At 40.7% G+C, this 12,946-nt stretch overlaps 1 protein-coding gene across 3 annotated transcripts; it reads left to right on the top strand.

Annotated features, from left to right (window-relative positions):
- Positions 1-3,234: 3,234 nt before the first annotated feature.
- LOC139350837 (complement decay-accelerating factor) lies at positions 3,235-11,138 on the top strand. Of its 3 annotated transcripts, XM_070992469.1 has the most exons (13): positions 3,235-3,476; positions 5,203-5,388; positions 5,508-5,607; positions 6,078-6,148; positions 6,340-6,522; positions 7,646-7,708; positions 7,802-7,885; positions 8,050-8,121; positions 9,492-9,530; positions 9,610-9,651; positions 9,742-9,793; positions 10,507-10,582; positions 10,817-11,138. In XM_070992469.1, the coding sequence occupies exons 1-12, from the start codon at positions 3,368-3,370 to the stop codon at positions 10,562-10,564; spliced, it is 1,059 nt and encodes a 352-aa protein (XP_070848570.1). In that variant the 5' UTR covers positions 3,235-3,367; the 3' UTR covers positions 10,565-10,582; positions 10,817-11,138. The 3 variants fall into 3 exon arrangements, with proteins under 3 accessions (XP_070848570.1, XP_070848579.1, XP_070848588.1); XM_070992478.1 differs by lacking the exon at positions 10,507-10,582 and having other exon boundaries at positions 3,277-3,476; XM_070992487.1 differs by lacking the exons at positions 7,646-7,708; positions 7,802-7,885 and having other exon boundaries at positions 3,280-3,476.
- The last annotated feature ends 1,808 nt before the right edge of the window (positions 11,139-12,946 follow it).

The raw sequence follows: 12,946 nt of genomic DNA, 5'->3' as shown, positions 1-12,946 counted from the left end.
AGCAGAGACATATGAATGGATCACACACTGAATTGAACAAATGACTCGAGACAGGTGTAGCTGTGAGAGATTAATTAAAAGCTGTTTGTCAAAGGCTCTGCAGCGTTTGTGTGGGATTCAAACATTTGTAAATGAAAATTGGATTATCTGCAGGGAGCTTCAAATCAAGACTGATACAAGTTTACTTTGAAATTCTGCACATTTGCAGAGCTCTTGTCGGGAAACAGACCAAAGACTCATTTTATAAACTTTCTATCATTTGCTTTAGGAATATTCTGCAATGCATGCTTCTTCTGCAGCTCTTTATCACATCAAATGCATGATTAGACCTGAGAGATGTCCGCCGCACTGACCAGCTCCTGCAGGGCACTTAAGGGCATTGGAGCAGTTGTTTTGAAGGTTTTATTGATGTAGAAGTACAATTTATCTGTGAATGACTGCTTAGATTCTGCACCTCTGTTATGTTAATGACTTTGACCCCGGTTTGGAAGACACTTGCTCAGTCATTGAGAGCTTGACACCATCCTGGAAGAGCTGCCTTAATGGCGACAGAACGACTGGTAATTGCACGTGGTGGGATAATTGACTAAATTGCTTAGAAATGGCCGGAATATCACATTTGTTATGTTCTATTTCTGCCCCAGGCATAAAATGATGTGCAGAGCTGGATTGTACTGACGATTTCAAAGCAGAGGTAAACGTTCTGCAAAGAGCTATTGTCTTTGACCTTCTTTTTTAACTTGCACTATAATTTTTCTTTTCCAGGAAATGTCACACTCTGTGTGGATTTAGAAATATACGCATTAGGAAGAAAATCTGACTTTTAAGATACTTGAATCCAAATATGTTTTTATTGCTTTTTCTGTCATAAAACAGACACATTCTGCAGCATGAATGTGGAGATCAGACGTGGGGCACATTTTATTAGAAAAAAGAAGAATTGTCTTTGTTCTTTGCAACTAGACAAAGTTATGAGGAGGGTTAGAAGCAGCTGCTGATGTCTGTAGCTTAGAGTTATCCAAAGTTAGAGATGTCAGTGGGCATGCATAAATATTTTTTCTCTTATTCAGAATTGCACCACAATCAGCACTTCTTGGTGTTCGTTCACCACCCAACGCACCCACAAAGCATGTTTTCAGATGGATGCAGTGCTTATCAATAATGTCACCTTGTCAGACACCTTAATATAGTACTGAATCACGTTTCTCATTGGAAGAGCACAACACCACCTAACTTATGCACTGTTTACATGATAATGATATAAGAAATTTTGAAGCAGTGCCTTCTTTGTGCCACTAGATGGCATCACCGTGCAGTGACATGTTCAATGTGCATGGTTAAAAATGGTACACATTTTTGTAGGATTAGGTGTAATGGTTGTCTGGGTTGGGGTTTCTGTTGATTTCTGTAGAGATCATTATCATTAATGCATACCATGAGTAGAATATCCACCATTTGAGCTTTTTCTTGTTAAAAATAGGTATTTCTGGCAGCAGAATATGAGCACTTATAAATCCCACGAAGGCTTTTGTCCCTTTAGTTTTGTGAAATTTGCATATGAGAGGGAAAATGTTTGCCAAAATGACGTATTTTGTACGGTAACATCCGTTATGTCACTGAGATATATGTCTGTGAAGATGTACAGCATGTGTTGAGAAAAAGATATGATCCTGCTACTCAGACATCCCATCCTTTGTATGACTGAGCAGGAGAAAGGCAGGTGAATTCTGACGCACTGTTGACCTTTTTTCCCCTCCATTATCAGACTTGAGGAGAGGCAGATGCATTCTTCTGGGTTGCTTGTCGAGAGGGGAGGTGTCTTAATCTTTCACTCAGACAGGGTGTTTGGAGAGATAAGAAGCGCAGACTGTGCCACAGTTTGTGAGTCTTTCAAACATGAGAAGTTGCCTGGTAAACGAGCATTAGTTACCAGCTAATGCACGTTTTTAAAGGCCTTAAAAGGACATGAGGTGCACCACAGGGCACATTTTATTGGCTTTACATCCAGCTAAGATCTCAAGCTTCTTTTAATACCCTATACTTTTTAATGACGTAATGTGCATCACCAAACATATCCCCCATCCTGGTGTTTCCTCACTTGTTCAAAAACACTGACGAGAGTAACAGGTTCCTGAACTTTGTTTGCTCTTTGTTGCCAGTTTTGTGTAAATGTGGGTTTCTCAGGCAACCCTGGGTGGAGGAGGGAGACGGGCCCTGTCAACAAACGTCTGTGGTTGAAAATGGGTGGTGGAGTTACTTGGAATTTACCCCAGACTGTGTGAGGCAATGAGGCACAGCCCTCTTGTTGAAGAAAACTGTGGAATGTATCCATGACAATAACCCAAACCCCAGAAAGTGAGTCAGGCTCTGTCATGTAGTATAAACTGCTATGGAACATATTATTTTTTACTAAATCGTATATGAAATGTAAGTTGAGTTGAGTTTGTTCTTATCTGTTAGTGAAACTCCACAAACTTGTGGATCTGAATCACCCCAGAACAGAATAATAAAGGGTTCCCCTTTTGGGGATTCACAGAGGGAATACCCTCTTTAGTCCAGGACACACCCATTATATTTCCAGTTTTTGCTGTTGCTTAGGGAGACATCTCCACGTTGGGGCTGGATCTACTGAGCTGCTATAACTTGTGGACAAACCAGCAGTTTGTGCTCATCTGCTGATCTTTAAGAGAACAGACACATCTGTCGGTGAAGGTGTTGTGTTAAGGGCTCTTTGTTCACCTTGAAACCTTTGTCCGTGTCTGTTCTCTACACTGACGCTGGAATACATTAATGTCAAGTAAGACGGTTTTAAATGCGGAACTTACTTTCCGGCCTTTCAAAATAAGACGCTGGCGATAGCGTACCAGCATGGTGTATTTTCCAAGGGAGAAATTGTAACATTTACAGCAGTACACGTGAGCTACAACATAAATAGCTTGACACAGAAAGAGGTACACAAGAAATGAAAGAATTACAACAAACAAAACAAAAATCCTAAGTCAGTGGAAAAACATACCTTTAAATATAAAAATGCATTTACAGGTATATGACATTCAAAAGCATGCTATAGACATCAGATGTATAAATTGTCAGTTAAATGTGTTGACAAATGTTACAGAAACACGTAAAATATCTTTTATATTTAACTTACGTGCAATTAAATATTGCCTTAAGTCAGCTGCGTGTTAATGACACTGCTTTTATTATGAAGGCGGTGCATTGTCACTTCCTGTCAGTCTGGTTGTTGAGAATAACTTGACCTCGGACAAAATGGACAGTAGTGGTGCGTTCATGGGAGGATCGCGGATGACCGGCAGCTGGTCGCCTCTCTGGAGGACTTAAACCGAGACTCAGACGCAGAATCTGGATGTTTTCTGACCGTCTTCAGGCCGGCATGGAAGTTTTACGGGACACCTGTGGACGGCGCGGAGTGGGACCTCTGCTGTTAATATACCTCTTTGTCGTGAAGGCTGCAGGTCAGTGATATCATGAGCCGGCACTGTGCTTAATGAGATAATATTTATCAGCGTACCGAGTCACATGAGAGTCCCTGAAAGAAAAGCCAGGCTGTATTTTCTGTTAACTGTCGCGCACTGTTGTGTCTTCCTCTGTCCAAAAAGCTCACAGACTTATCATTGGTAATTGTAAAACTTTTTCACAGTAAGATCACTGTTTTAGGCCAAAATTCACTATAACAATGAATAATTTTAAAATATAGCAATATAAAAGATCTGTTGTGTCCTATAGAACTGTTTTGCCATAATGAATTTTTATGGCGCCTGTTTTTGTGAATGGTGTCATAGAAATGTTAATTTAAATATATAGTTTTTTGTATATGGGTCATAGTTGAAGGTGGTGTTTCGTTATATTGAGATGTTTTTCTAATAATCTGCTCCCCTCATGTATATAAATGGGGAGGACAAAACATTAGAAACAGCTTTCAGTAGAGTCCAGTGCATCACCTTTAACTATGACCTCTGTGATAAACCTACACCTTGCACAGATGTGCCTAATAAAGTGGCCACTGAGCATAAAAGGCTGTAAATTAGCAATGTTGAAGTCGTTCCAGTTTGGCCTCTGTAGGATTATTCCAGGACTATTTTTGTGAGATGAACCGTAAAGACAAGAGATAAATCTTCCACCATGGCCCCTAAATATTTCAGAAATGTTGTTGTAATTTCCTTGGAGATAAGATGTGATTATTTTGGCCCCACTTTCTAATAAGCTAACTTTGACAAGTTTTATAACTCCTAACTATTGGCTTTAATATTTGTTTGGAAATAATGTTTTATAGGTCAGTAATCCTTATGGGTTATGGAAAACCACTTACTTGGATTAAGATCTATTCATTAATAACTAAAGTTCTGTCGACATTTACAATATAATTGCAGATGTGATGGATTAAAACCCTTCTATCAATTATTTATTTTATTTACAACAGAACTATTAATTACCCAGCGGAAAAACCTGGCAAACATGTTTAGTTTTTGGTGGTAGCTTATAACCATAAAGCATTAGTTGACACAGCGGTGAGGCAGAGTGGCGGCAGGGGAAAGACCCAGAGCAGACAGAGGAAGCAGTATGATGACTTCAGTGATTTATTGATGAAATACCTCACAGGCAGGTACAGGCAGGCCGGCAGACAGGAAACAGGGAGTTCACAAGAACGACGGTTACATATCCAGAGGGCTGATGGGGAAAGTGAGGGCAGGTGAGAAGGCGGGCAGGGAGATCAGGTACTGTACCTGCAGGGCTGATGAGAGACGTGAGCAGGTGAGCAGGTGGGTGGGGCTGTCAGGTGATGGGGAAAGGAGGGAAAGACAGAAGGCATCTGGTGGAGGGATGGGAGATGGCAGTGAGCCTGGAGAACGGGGAATGTGGCTGGAGGGTGGGACAGAGACTTCAATAAATGATTTATTAATCAATAATAACGTTACTAAATAAACAATCATAAATCCTTAACAAAGGATGTTTTTGTCCTGCTAAAGACAAACTGTGCAGTGAAATCAGGACATTTCCTCACATGGATGGAGTCGTCTCTGGAAACGAGTACACCGCAGTCTGATGTTCGCTTTATTTATTTGCTTATTTCAGGCCTTAATGTTTACAGTATTACTGACTGAGGCTGCATTATCGTCTGATGACTGTGAAACACAAAGACGTTGCTGCTGATGTTGCTTCTTCGTCTCTTTCCTCCCCCAGCCGACTGTCCTAAACCTCAGGGCACAGGAAACATTGTCTTAACCAACGAAGCGCTTCTAATTAATAATTTTCCAGAGGGCTCCGTTGCCACTTTAGAATGTGCTAATGGATATGTGAAAGAAACGGGCTCTGGGATCACAACCTGTGTTGATGGGAACTGGACTGAACCAGATATCATCTGCATAAGTGAGTCCTGGTTGATTTCAGTTTAACTCTACTGAAACCTCATTATTCTGTCATTCTGGGGTTAATGTCCTGCATGAAAGTCCAGCATCGATGTTCTCCCCTTTCTTTTTCTATGACAGAGAAGGACTGCGGTCCCCCTAAACCTCAGCCGAATATGAGCTTTAATACCAGCGGTGGTACCCTGTTTGGTGACATGATAACAGTGTTTTGTGATAAAGGGTGAGTATACATGAAGAAGATATCAAATCTTCACATCTAATTTCTGTTCGGCTGAAAATAAATGTCTTAAATTTAGACAAGCAAGTGTGGGCGTGGTGCAGCTCCAGTGACAGCACACAGGGAGCCCTCAGTGGTCGCTGTAGTCAGTTTGCTGTTCTGCCAGAGAGTCCTGCTGGCAAAGAGGCCGAGACGGCTGTAGCTAAGGTGGATTTGCTAATGGAAAAGATTTCTAAAGAAAAAGACAAATGGAGCCGCGGCGAGAAAGTGTTACGTCATGGTTTCACTGATTAGAAGCTCTGCTCGTGCCAACATCCAGAGCTGTTGATACACACAAGTAGCTCTTCACTGAACTCTGCATGAATTAAGTTTCGAAGTTGAAAATGACCTTTCTGTTGCATTACATGGCTGCGCAGTATTAATTCTTCCTTAAATAAACAGCCCTGCTCTATTTTTCCGTCTTCTTTCAACAGTTACCAGATTAGCGGATCGAGCTTCAAGTGGTGCTACGCGACAGGGTGGTCTGGAAGAGCCAAGTGTAAAAGTAAATGTCTCTTTCTTTGTATTTCTCGAAGCCATAAAACAATTCTTCTTCAGCAAAAGCTGTTTTTCAAAAGACAACCCGTGTTTCTCGAGTTGTTATAATACATGGCAGCAGTTTTTTCACCCTTCTCTGTCAGCCAGCAAGTGTTTTTACTCTAAATTACCTGAACACCTTTTTGTCTGGTTCCTCAGTTGTAACCTGTGACAGACCTGCTGAAGTGGCCAATGGCAGAAGCTCATGGGATTCTCAAGATGTCCCAACATATGGAGAGATCATACATTACCACTGTAATGAAGGATACACCCTCGTTGGGAAAGACAGCATTGTGTGCGGCGAAAGTGGTGTATACGATTCTCAGCCTCCTGAATGCAAAGGTAAGCTCACTGTTCCCGCTGATGAGAGGCAGGCTGAGGAGGCGTGAGCTTAATGCATTTCAAGTACTGTTGAAGTATTTGAGGACCACATGGGTACCCTTGCATGTTTGAACCACTTATAATACTCTTTGCATCATTACCGACCCTTTTCAAAGCATTCAGTAAATTTGCAGATAGATTTCCAGTCTTTTACGTGGCCTCTGGTTTCAATCCACTGCAACATGAAAATCAGCCTGCAGCGGGTCCAGGTTGGTGTTTTCAAGGACATTCAGGCAAATATGTGAGAGTCAGACAGCGATTAGCATTGCATTCACCAGCTGAAGTAGATTTTCTGAAAATTAAACCATGAACGAAGAACAACTCGAGATCACTCTCACTCCCAAGCCTCAGAAATCAGAGGGTTGTCCCCAATGAGACAAGCTTTAAGCAAGTTCAAAAGCTCTGCAAGTGGATTTTCACACTGTAGTGGAAATAAAATCCGAACATTGGCTGCCTGCCTGCAACAAATCAGTCAGAAAACCTCAGTTGTGCTTTGAAATGCTGTCATGTAACATGAACGATTTGTAGTTAACAGGCTGAAACCGCAGCCGTGGTATTGTAACTGTTTTCCAGTCCTGCAAGATCAGTAGCCAGTTTGAAGTGCACTTTCAAGCATTTAAATGCGTTCAGCTAAAGTGCACATACTGTCGGTGTTGCTATGGTGCCACCAAGGACACTCAGCATTGAGCGTCTCCACACACTCCTCTCTCACCTGTTTCATGAAGCCGTCTTCAAGCCTTTTTTTCTATTAATTCTGTTCATTCATGTCTGTGAATGTCTCACTCCAAGCATTTTTTGTTGTAGCTGCCAAGCTCATATTCTCATTAACAGCTCAACAATGCGTTTTGACCTCAGAGTAACCTCGCTTTTAAAGACAAGTATTGCGCAATGTTGTCTTCAAGAGGATGATAAACCTCATGAAGCACAGGGCTGCTGTGAGAAATAAATCCCATCCGAAGATGCATAACTGTCATTTGCAAGCACAACACATTCTGCATGTAACACGAAATCTGTTTGCACGCTCCACCGTCTCATAAACGCCTGGTGATCGATGTTTATTTTAACCTCGGATGAATTCTCATAGGTGTGACAGTGGAAAGAATTACGACAGAAACGCTCACAGCAACACCTACGCCTCCAGCGCAAGGTAGAGAAATGGAAATATGAGTAAATATAACAGTTGATCACGACGAGAAATCCCTTTTTATTTTGACAACAATGATTATTTTCCATGTCACAGAAGCCTCCACTTCTACAGATCCAGCAGCCACAGCTCACAGAGATAAAACTATCACACCACCAGCTGCCTCACCTTCAGCGCCAGGTACAGAAAAAACAGCTCAAAACGAGGTTGTAATTCAGCTGGAACTCTTCTAGTTGCAGCACGAATGTACTGTTTGCGCGCATCTCAGGAATGGCTTCTCAGCTTCACGGCTTTTATGCTATCCGAACATGAATCAGGAATCACTGTGGTCGCTCTTTTCAAAGGTGGCAGAGGCATTTTGTCAGGCGAGGATAGAGCGGCTACAACCGGTGTAACGTCGACAACATCATTTCAAGGTATTGACCAGTTTAAAGAAAAAGCAGTCAAGCTTGAATCTTCTTTCCATTCGGAAGCTGCACAATTACAAGCTTAAGTTTAATAACGGAGTTCTGTTGCATGGATTTCTACTGTGCCTCCCCTCAGCACGTGCTTCCCAAAGCAATCCTCAGTCTGAATATAATGGGCTTTCCTAAACTTTGTGAGCTCTGCGTCTGTTTGCTCTGTGATTTGTTATTCCAGTTAAATTTCCCTGTTGCTTCAGTGGAGGGAAGACAGTTTTTTTTACTGTGGGATGGAAAAACTGTAATAATGGAATACCTGGATTTTTCTGAAATGGATCTGTGAGTCAAACTCTAGTTTTAATACTTGAAACTGGTCATAAACGGAAAGTAATGGGTAGCAGTGGAAAATATAGACAGCACCGTAGTAGAAATATAGCGACTCCTGCGCTTCGCTTGGATACACAAAACCATTTAGGATGACAGTTATCATCAGTGTGGGCAGCTGACCATCAACCATCGGGCAGGTCAGCCGGTATTAGAGCTCACTGAATCGGATTCTCATTTATTTTGCTGCCTTTTTAGACATTTCCTGGGCTACTGGAACTAACAAAGTTAACTCAAAAGGCCTATTAGCTTCCTGGCAGATGCACCCAAGTGTAAAACTGACAATTTGCCGTTTTTTGGAGTAATGTGCCGGGCTTTTTCTCGCAGCTCCAGGAAGCCACTGCTCACAGCCAAGATGTCAAGCGGCACATAACCGTCCTGTAACATGGGAAATTGTGTTTTCACACTTTTGCACAGATTAAGGAAATGAGATATAACATATAATTAGTGAGGTGCTGGAAAGGAGATTTTGTCAGGCTAGCTGTTTCTCCCCATTTCCAGTCTTTATGCTGAGCTAACTGGGCTGTCCTGTAGCTTCATATTTAACAGAGAGGCATCAAACTTCTCATTTAAGTCTCCACCAGAAGGCGAATAAGCATTTCCCAGAATGTCAACCTTCTCCTTTAACACTGTGATTTATGTTTTTATTGTTTGCAAAGCAACTGATAATGGCTTTAATTTACTGACCGAAGAGAGCTGTCATGTCTCCCTCCCTCAGTCCCTGTCCCACTTAATATATGTCAATGTTTTTGGTCTTCTTCCCTTCACTGACCCGACATGGAGACATGGAGATGAATGGGCTCAAAGCATCGCATGCGACATTTTCCACAGATAAAAACACACACCAGCAAATTAAAAGGACAGATGCTCTAATCAACTTAAAGTCTGACACATAATGGATTTAAATAAGTAAACGAGATGCTCAGACCTTCTTGTACGAGCTGATGATGCAGTCTGAGTCTGTCAGTTTGCTCGCTAATAATACTGTTTTATGCTTGCAGACATGCGCGATGGGGCCGTAGATGTTAACAAGGATATTGGTGAGTTATGGAGTTGTATTCAGATGATAACATGAGTGCTTATTTATGCTCTGCATTTAACTCTGCGTGTGTCTTTCAGGATATACATCTGTTATAGTCAGTGTGATATGCATTTCAATAGGTAATGTACAATTTTCTCTTTGGACTTCACACTTTAACAAAATTTTGTAGTTGAAATACAAAATGCATTAAATCTCTTTTTTCTTTACAGTTGTTTGCATACTCCTTTTCTTTTTACACAAGTTTCTGCTGAAGAGAAAAGGGTGAGATCCAGTATTTTACTCTTAACTCTTTAATGCATGACTCATACTTGATTATGCTTTTTATCCTTCTGTTGCTTTTTCTCTTTGCACTTTTTGCTCTTAATTGCACAGTAACACACCGGTCAATTACAGCACATATTTCTGTGAACAAACACAGCATGCAGGGAGGTAACGTTGGGCCCTGCAGCAGATCAGATTCACATTCTTCACAGCTTTTTAGTTTTTGAGCCGTTTGAGGAAATCTAGATGTCAGTGTTTCCGGACTCGTGCTGAGAAATGAGGGAAGTCAACAGGAAATTCTTGAATAAAACCGGCTCTGACATAGAAAGCAGCATCAGGAAAAATGTTTCCCTCAGGCCCGAATGAATCAGGATGTCTTTAATAATCAAGTTCAATAAATGTGCAGGAAGTCAAAACCATGCAGAAACAGGAGGGCATATTTTGAATGTCCAGAGACGGGGACGCTTTTCACTGCAAAACAACAACTTCTTATTAATGTTGTGAAATTCATTTGTAATCCATTAACTGTGTGCATTAAATCAAGGTTTAAGCTCATAAAAACTCATTACTCTCTCAAAGCTGCAATGACTAACACTAACATTGCGGAATGCCAATTAAAAATGCAATAAAACACCATTTGGTGAACTAATCAAATTTTAACCAACAAATAATCAACAACTCTGACACAAATTCCTTATTTGATGACACTATAGCTCATATGACACCAGAGAAGACCTGAAGCCGGAGTTATTACAGTTCCAAAATCTTTAGGTTGCCAGCCCGACTAAGGTACCTGTCCATTCCTGTGTATTTACTTTATCAAGAGCTTTTGCCATAAAACAACCAAAATACCTCTGAAAACCATATTGAAGAAATGTTTATGTGCTCACTTCTCATAAAAAAACATTAGATATATATTAGAAATGACGACCCAAAAAGCATGAATGATCTCTTTTTCTTTTTTTCCTGTGTGAATGAAAATCAACATGAACAGTTTTTTCTTTTTTGTCTCGTTCACACCAGCTCTGCAAATGGAACCAGGCCTCTCTGTTAAAGAGCATCTGTGACCAGGAGGGACGTACCAGCAAACTGTAGCAGTGCCTCTCTGAGTCAATGAGGGAATAAAGTCACTTCAGCATTACTGCATTTCAAATGACGGATAATCAAACCTAAAAGTATCAGAATTTAAATCAGCATCCAGCGATGAAAAGCACTTTTTGTAATGATGTATTTTTTTATTGCCACTTTATTTTAACTATTGTAAATACTTCATGTCACTATAGTATTATTATTTTGTACATTATTTATGTTATAAACTGGAATAAATATTTTAACAATCAAGCCATGTGTTATGGAGTGCTTAGAGTTTTTAACAAGTCTTAAAGTCGTAAGTTTACGTGTTACTAATGTGCTGTTTTGTTGGGACGGGCTCATGAAAAAGGTGATTCAAGAGGCATACAATGCGGTTTATTCAGCTTGCAGGCTGAAATTGTGACTGATAAAGATACAATCAGCTGCATTCTTCGCCTCCTGACTTTCTTTTCTTCATTGTCCATTGTTCTGCGGCCCTTTTCGTGAGCTGTGAGGAAACCTTCTTCTAATGGGAAACCTTTTTTCATGAGAAAAGAGTCCAGCAGAGCACCTACCATCAATGACCCATGTAACATGAACTACCATATCAATCACGAGGGGAAATCCTCGGGAAAGTGATCAAAATGTTTTTGACTTTGAAATGTGGAACTGAAAGGGCTTGCTAAGTCAACGGAGCATTAACCTGTACGAGCTTGTTAACCATTCATTTGATATTTGATGTGGAGGAGGTTATCTATTAACCTGCGACTACCAGATCTGAAAAAAAATGTCCAGTCTGAGTCATTTTTGTGCTGCATGGCACGACTCAACATACTTTAAAGGAGATAAGCCTCCATTCTGAGGAATTACCTTGAAGCGCTTTGTTCACATTTTTCAAAGTAGCAGATTTTTTTGCTTAAAGGAGAAACTCAATGGTTGCATTCACATGGCAGCAGTGAAGGACCAAGCCATTATCCTGGCAGGGGTGTGGACCAGCACAGAGAAAAGCCTTATAATAAAATGTGGCTCCAGTGTTTCATTGTACTCTGGTTTGCTGTCATGCCACAAGGCGTGAACTGTGCCAGTCTGGGATCAGAAGAGAGGGCTTCTTGTGTCTACTTTAAAAGAACTTACAAGTTTCAGTAAATCATTTTGGTCAGATTTTCCAGTTTATGTCAGTTATATGACTCAAAAAAGTGAGCTTTAGATGGATGCTTTGATGCTTTGAGAACCTCTGGAAGAGAAAAACATGGTCGTGAACAGGATGTGCACTCATCTTGGGAGTTATTCGTCTCAGTTATGTGGACAGTGGAGAGGAGGAGTTTCTCAGAGAGACAGTGGTGGTGTTTATAGGAGCCGTCAACCATCCTCCAAACCCAGCCCTAGAAAAGAAAAGATTTTATGATGCTGCTCTCGTTGTTATGTTGAGCCATGTCCATTAGTCTGTGGATTAAAATCAATACTTTTGATTTAAAAGATAAATCTGGTGATTATTTTTTATTTGTCAGCAAATCCCAAGAAAAGACCAAAACCAACAATCCCGCGAGCGAGTATTTTCTGTGAAGCCACTGTTGCCCAAAGACGATTAAGAACACAACACTGAATCTCACAGTTGCAGTAGATGACACGTTAAAATAAGTTTTTTTAAGTGTGCATACACCGTATGAGAGCTGCAAATACTGACATTGAGATAAATCCACAGAAAGTAGTCCCTCAGAAAAACACAATTTACTCTAGTTTGACTAATGTTTGCTAGCAACTCAATGTTCCTGGTTTCTTTGGGAAATGATATCGCTTGATAGTCAATATTTGAGATCATGTTTGAGGCTGAGAATCAGACAGACTGCAGAAGTTTAAAAGTATTGAGAGGTAGCTGATACACTAAAACAAGACCAAGAGTCTACATCCATGCTAGCTGCTCTGTGAGGCTGTACTTTGGTGCTTTGACCTAAACCCTAACGCATCTTAGTTTAGCATGTTAGCATGCTAACCTTTGCTAATTAGCTGTGTGGACAAACTACAGCTGAAGCTGCTGTAAATATCATTAGTTTTGCAGGTTTTTGATGCTATGATGGTGCGAGC

The sequence above is a fragment of the Chaetodon trifascialis genome, chromosome 3 (assembly GCF_039877785.1).
Source record: "Chaetodon trifascialis isolate fChaTrf1 chromosome 3, fChaTrf1.hap1, whole genome shotgun sequence".
Lineage (NCBI taxonomy): Eukaryota > Metazoa > Chordata > Actinopteri > Chaetodontiformes > Chaetodontidae > Chaetodon > Chaetodon trifascialis.
The sequence above is the reverse complement of the archived record's forward strand: the minus strand, read 5'-3'. Positions and strand labels throughout refer to the sequence as shown.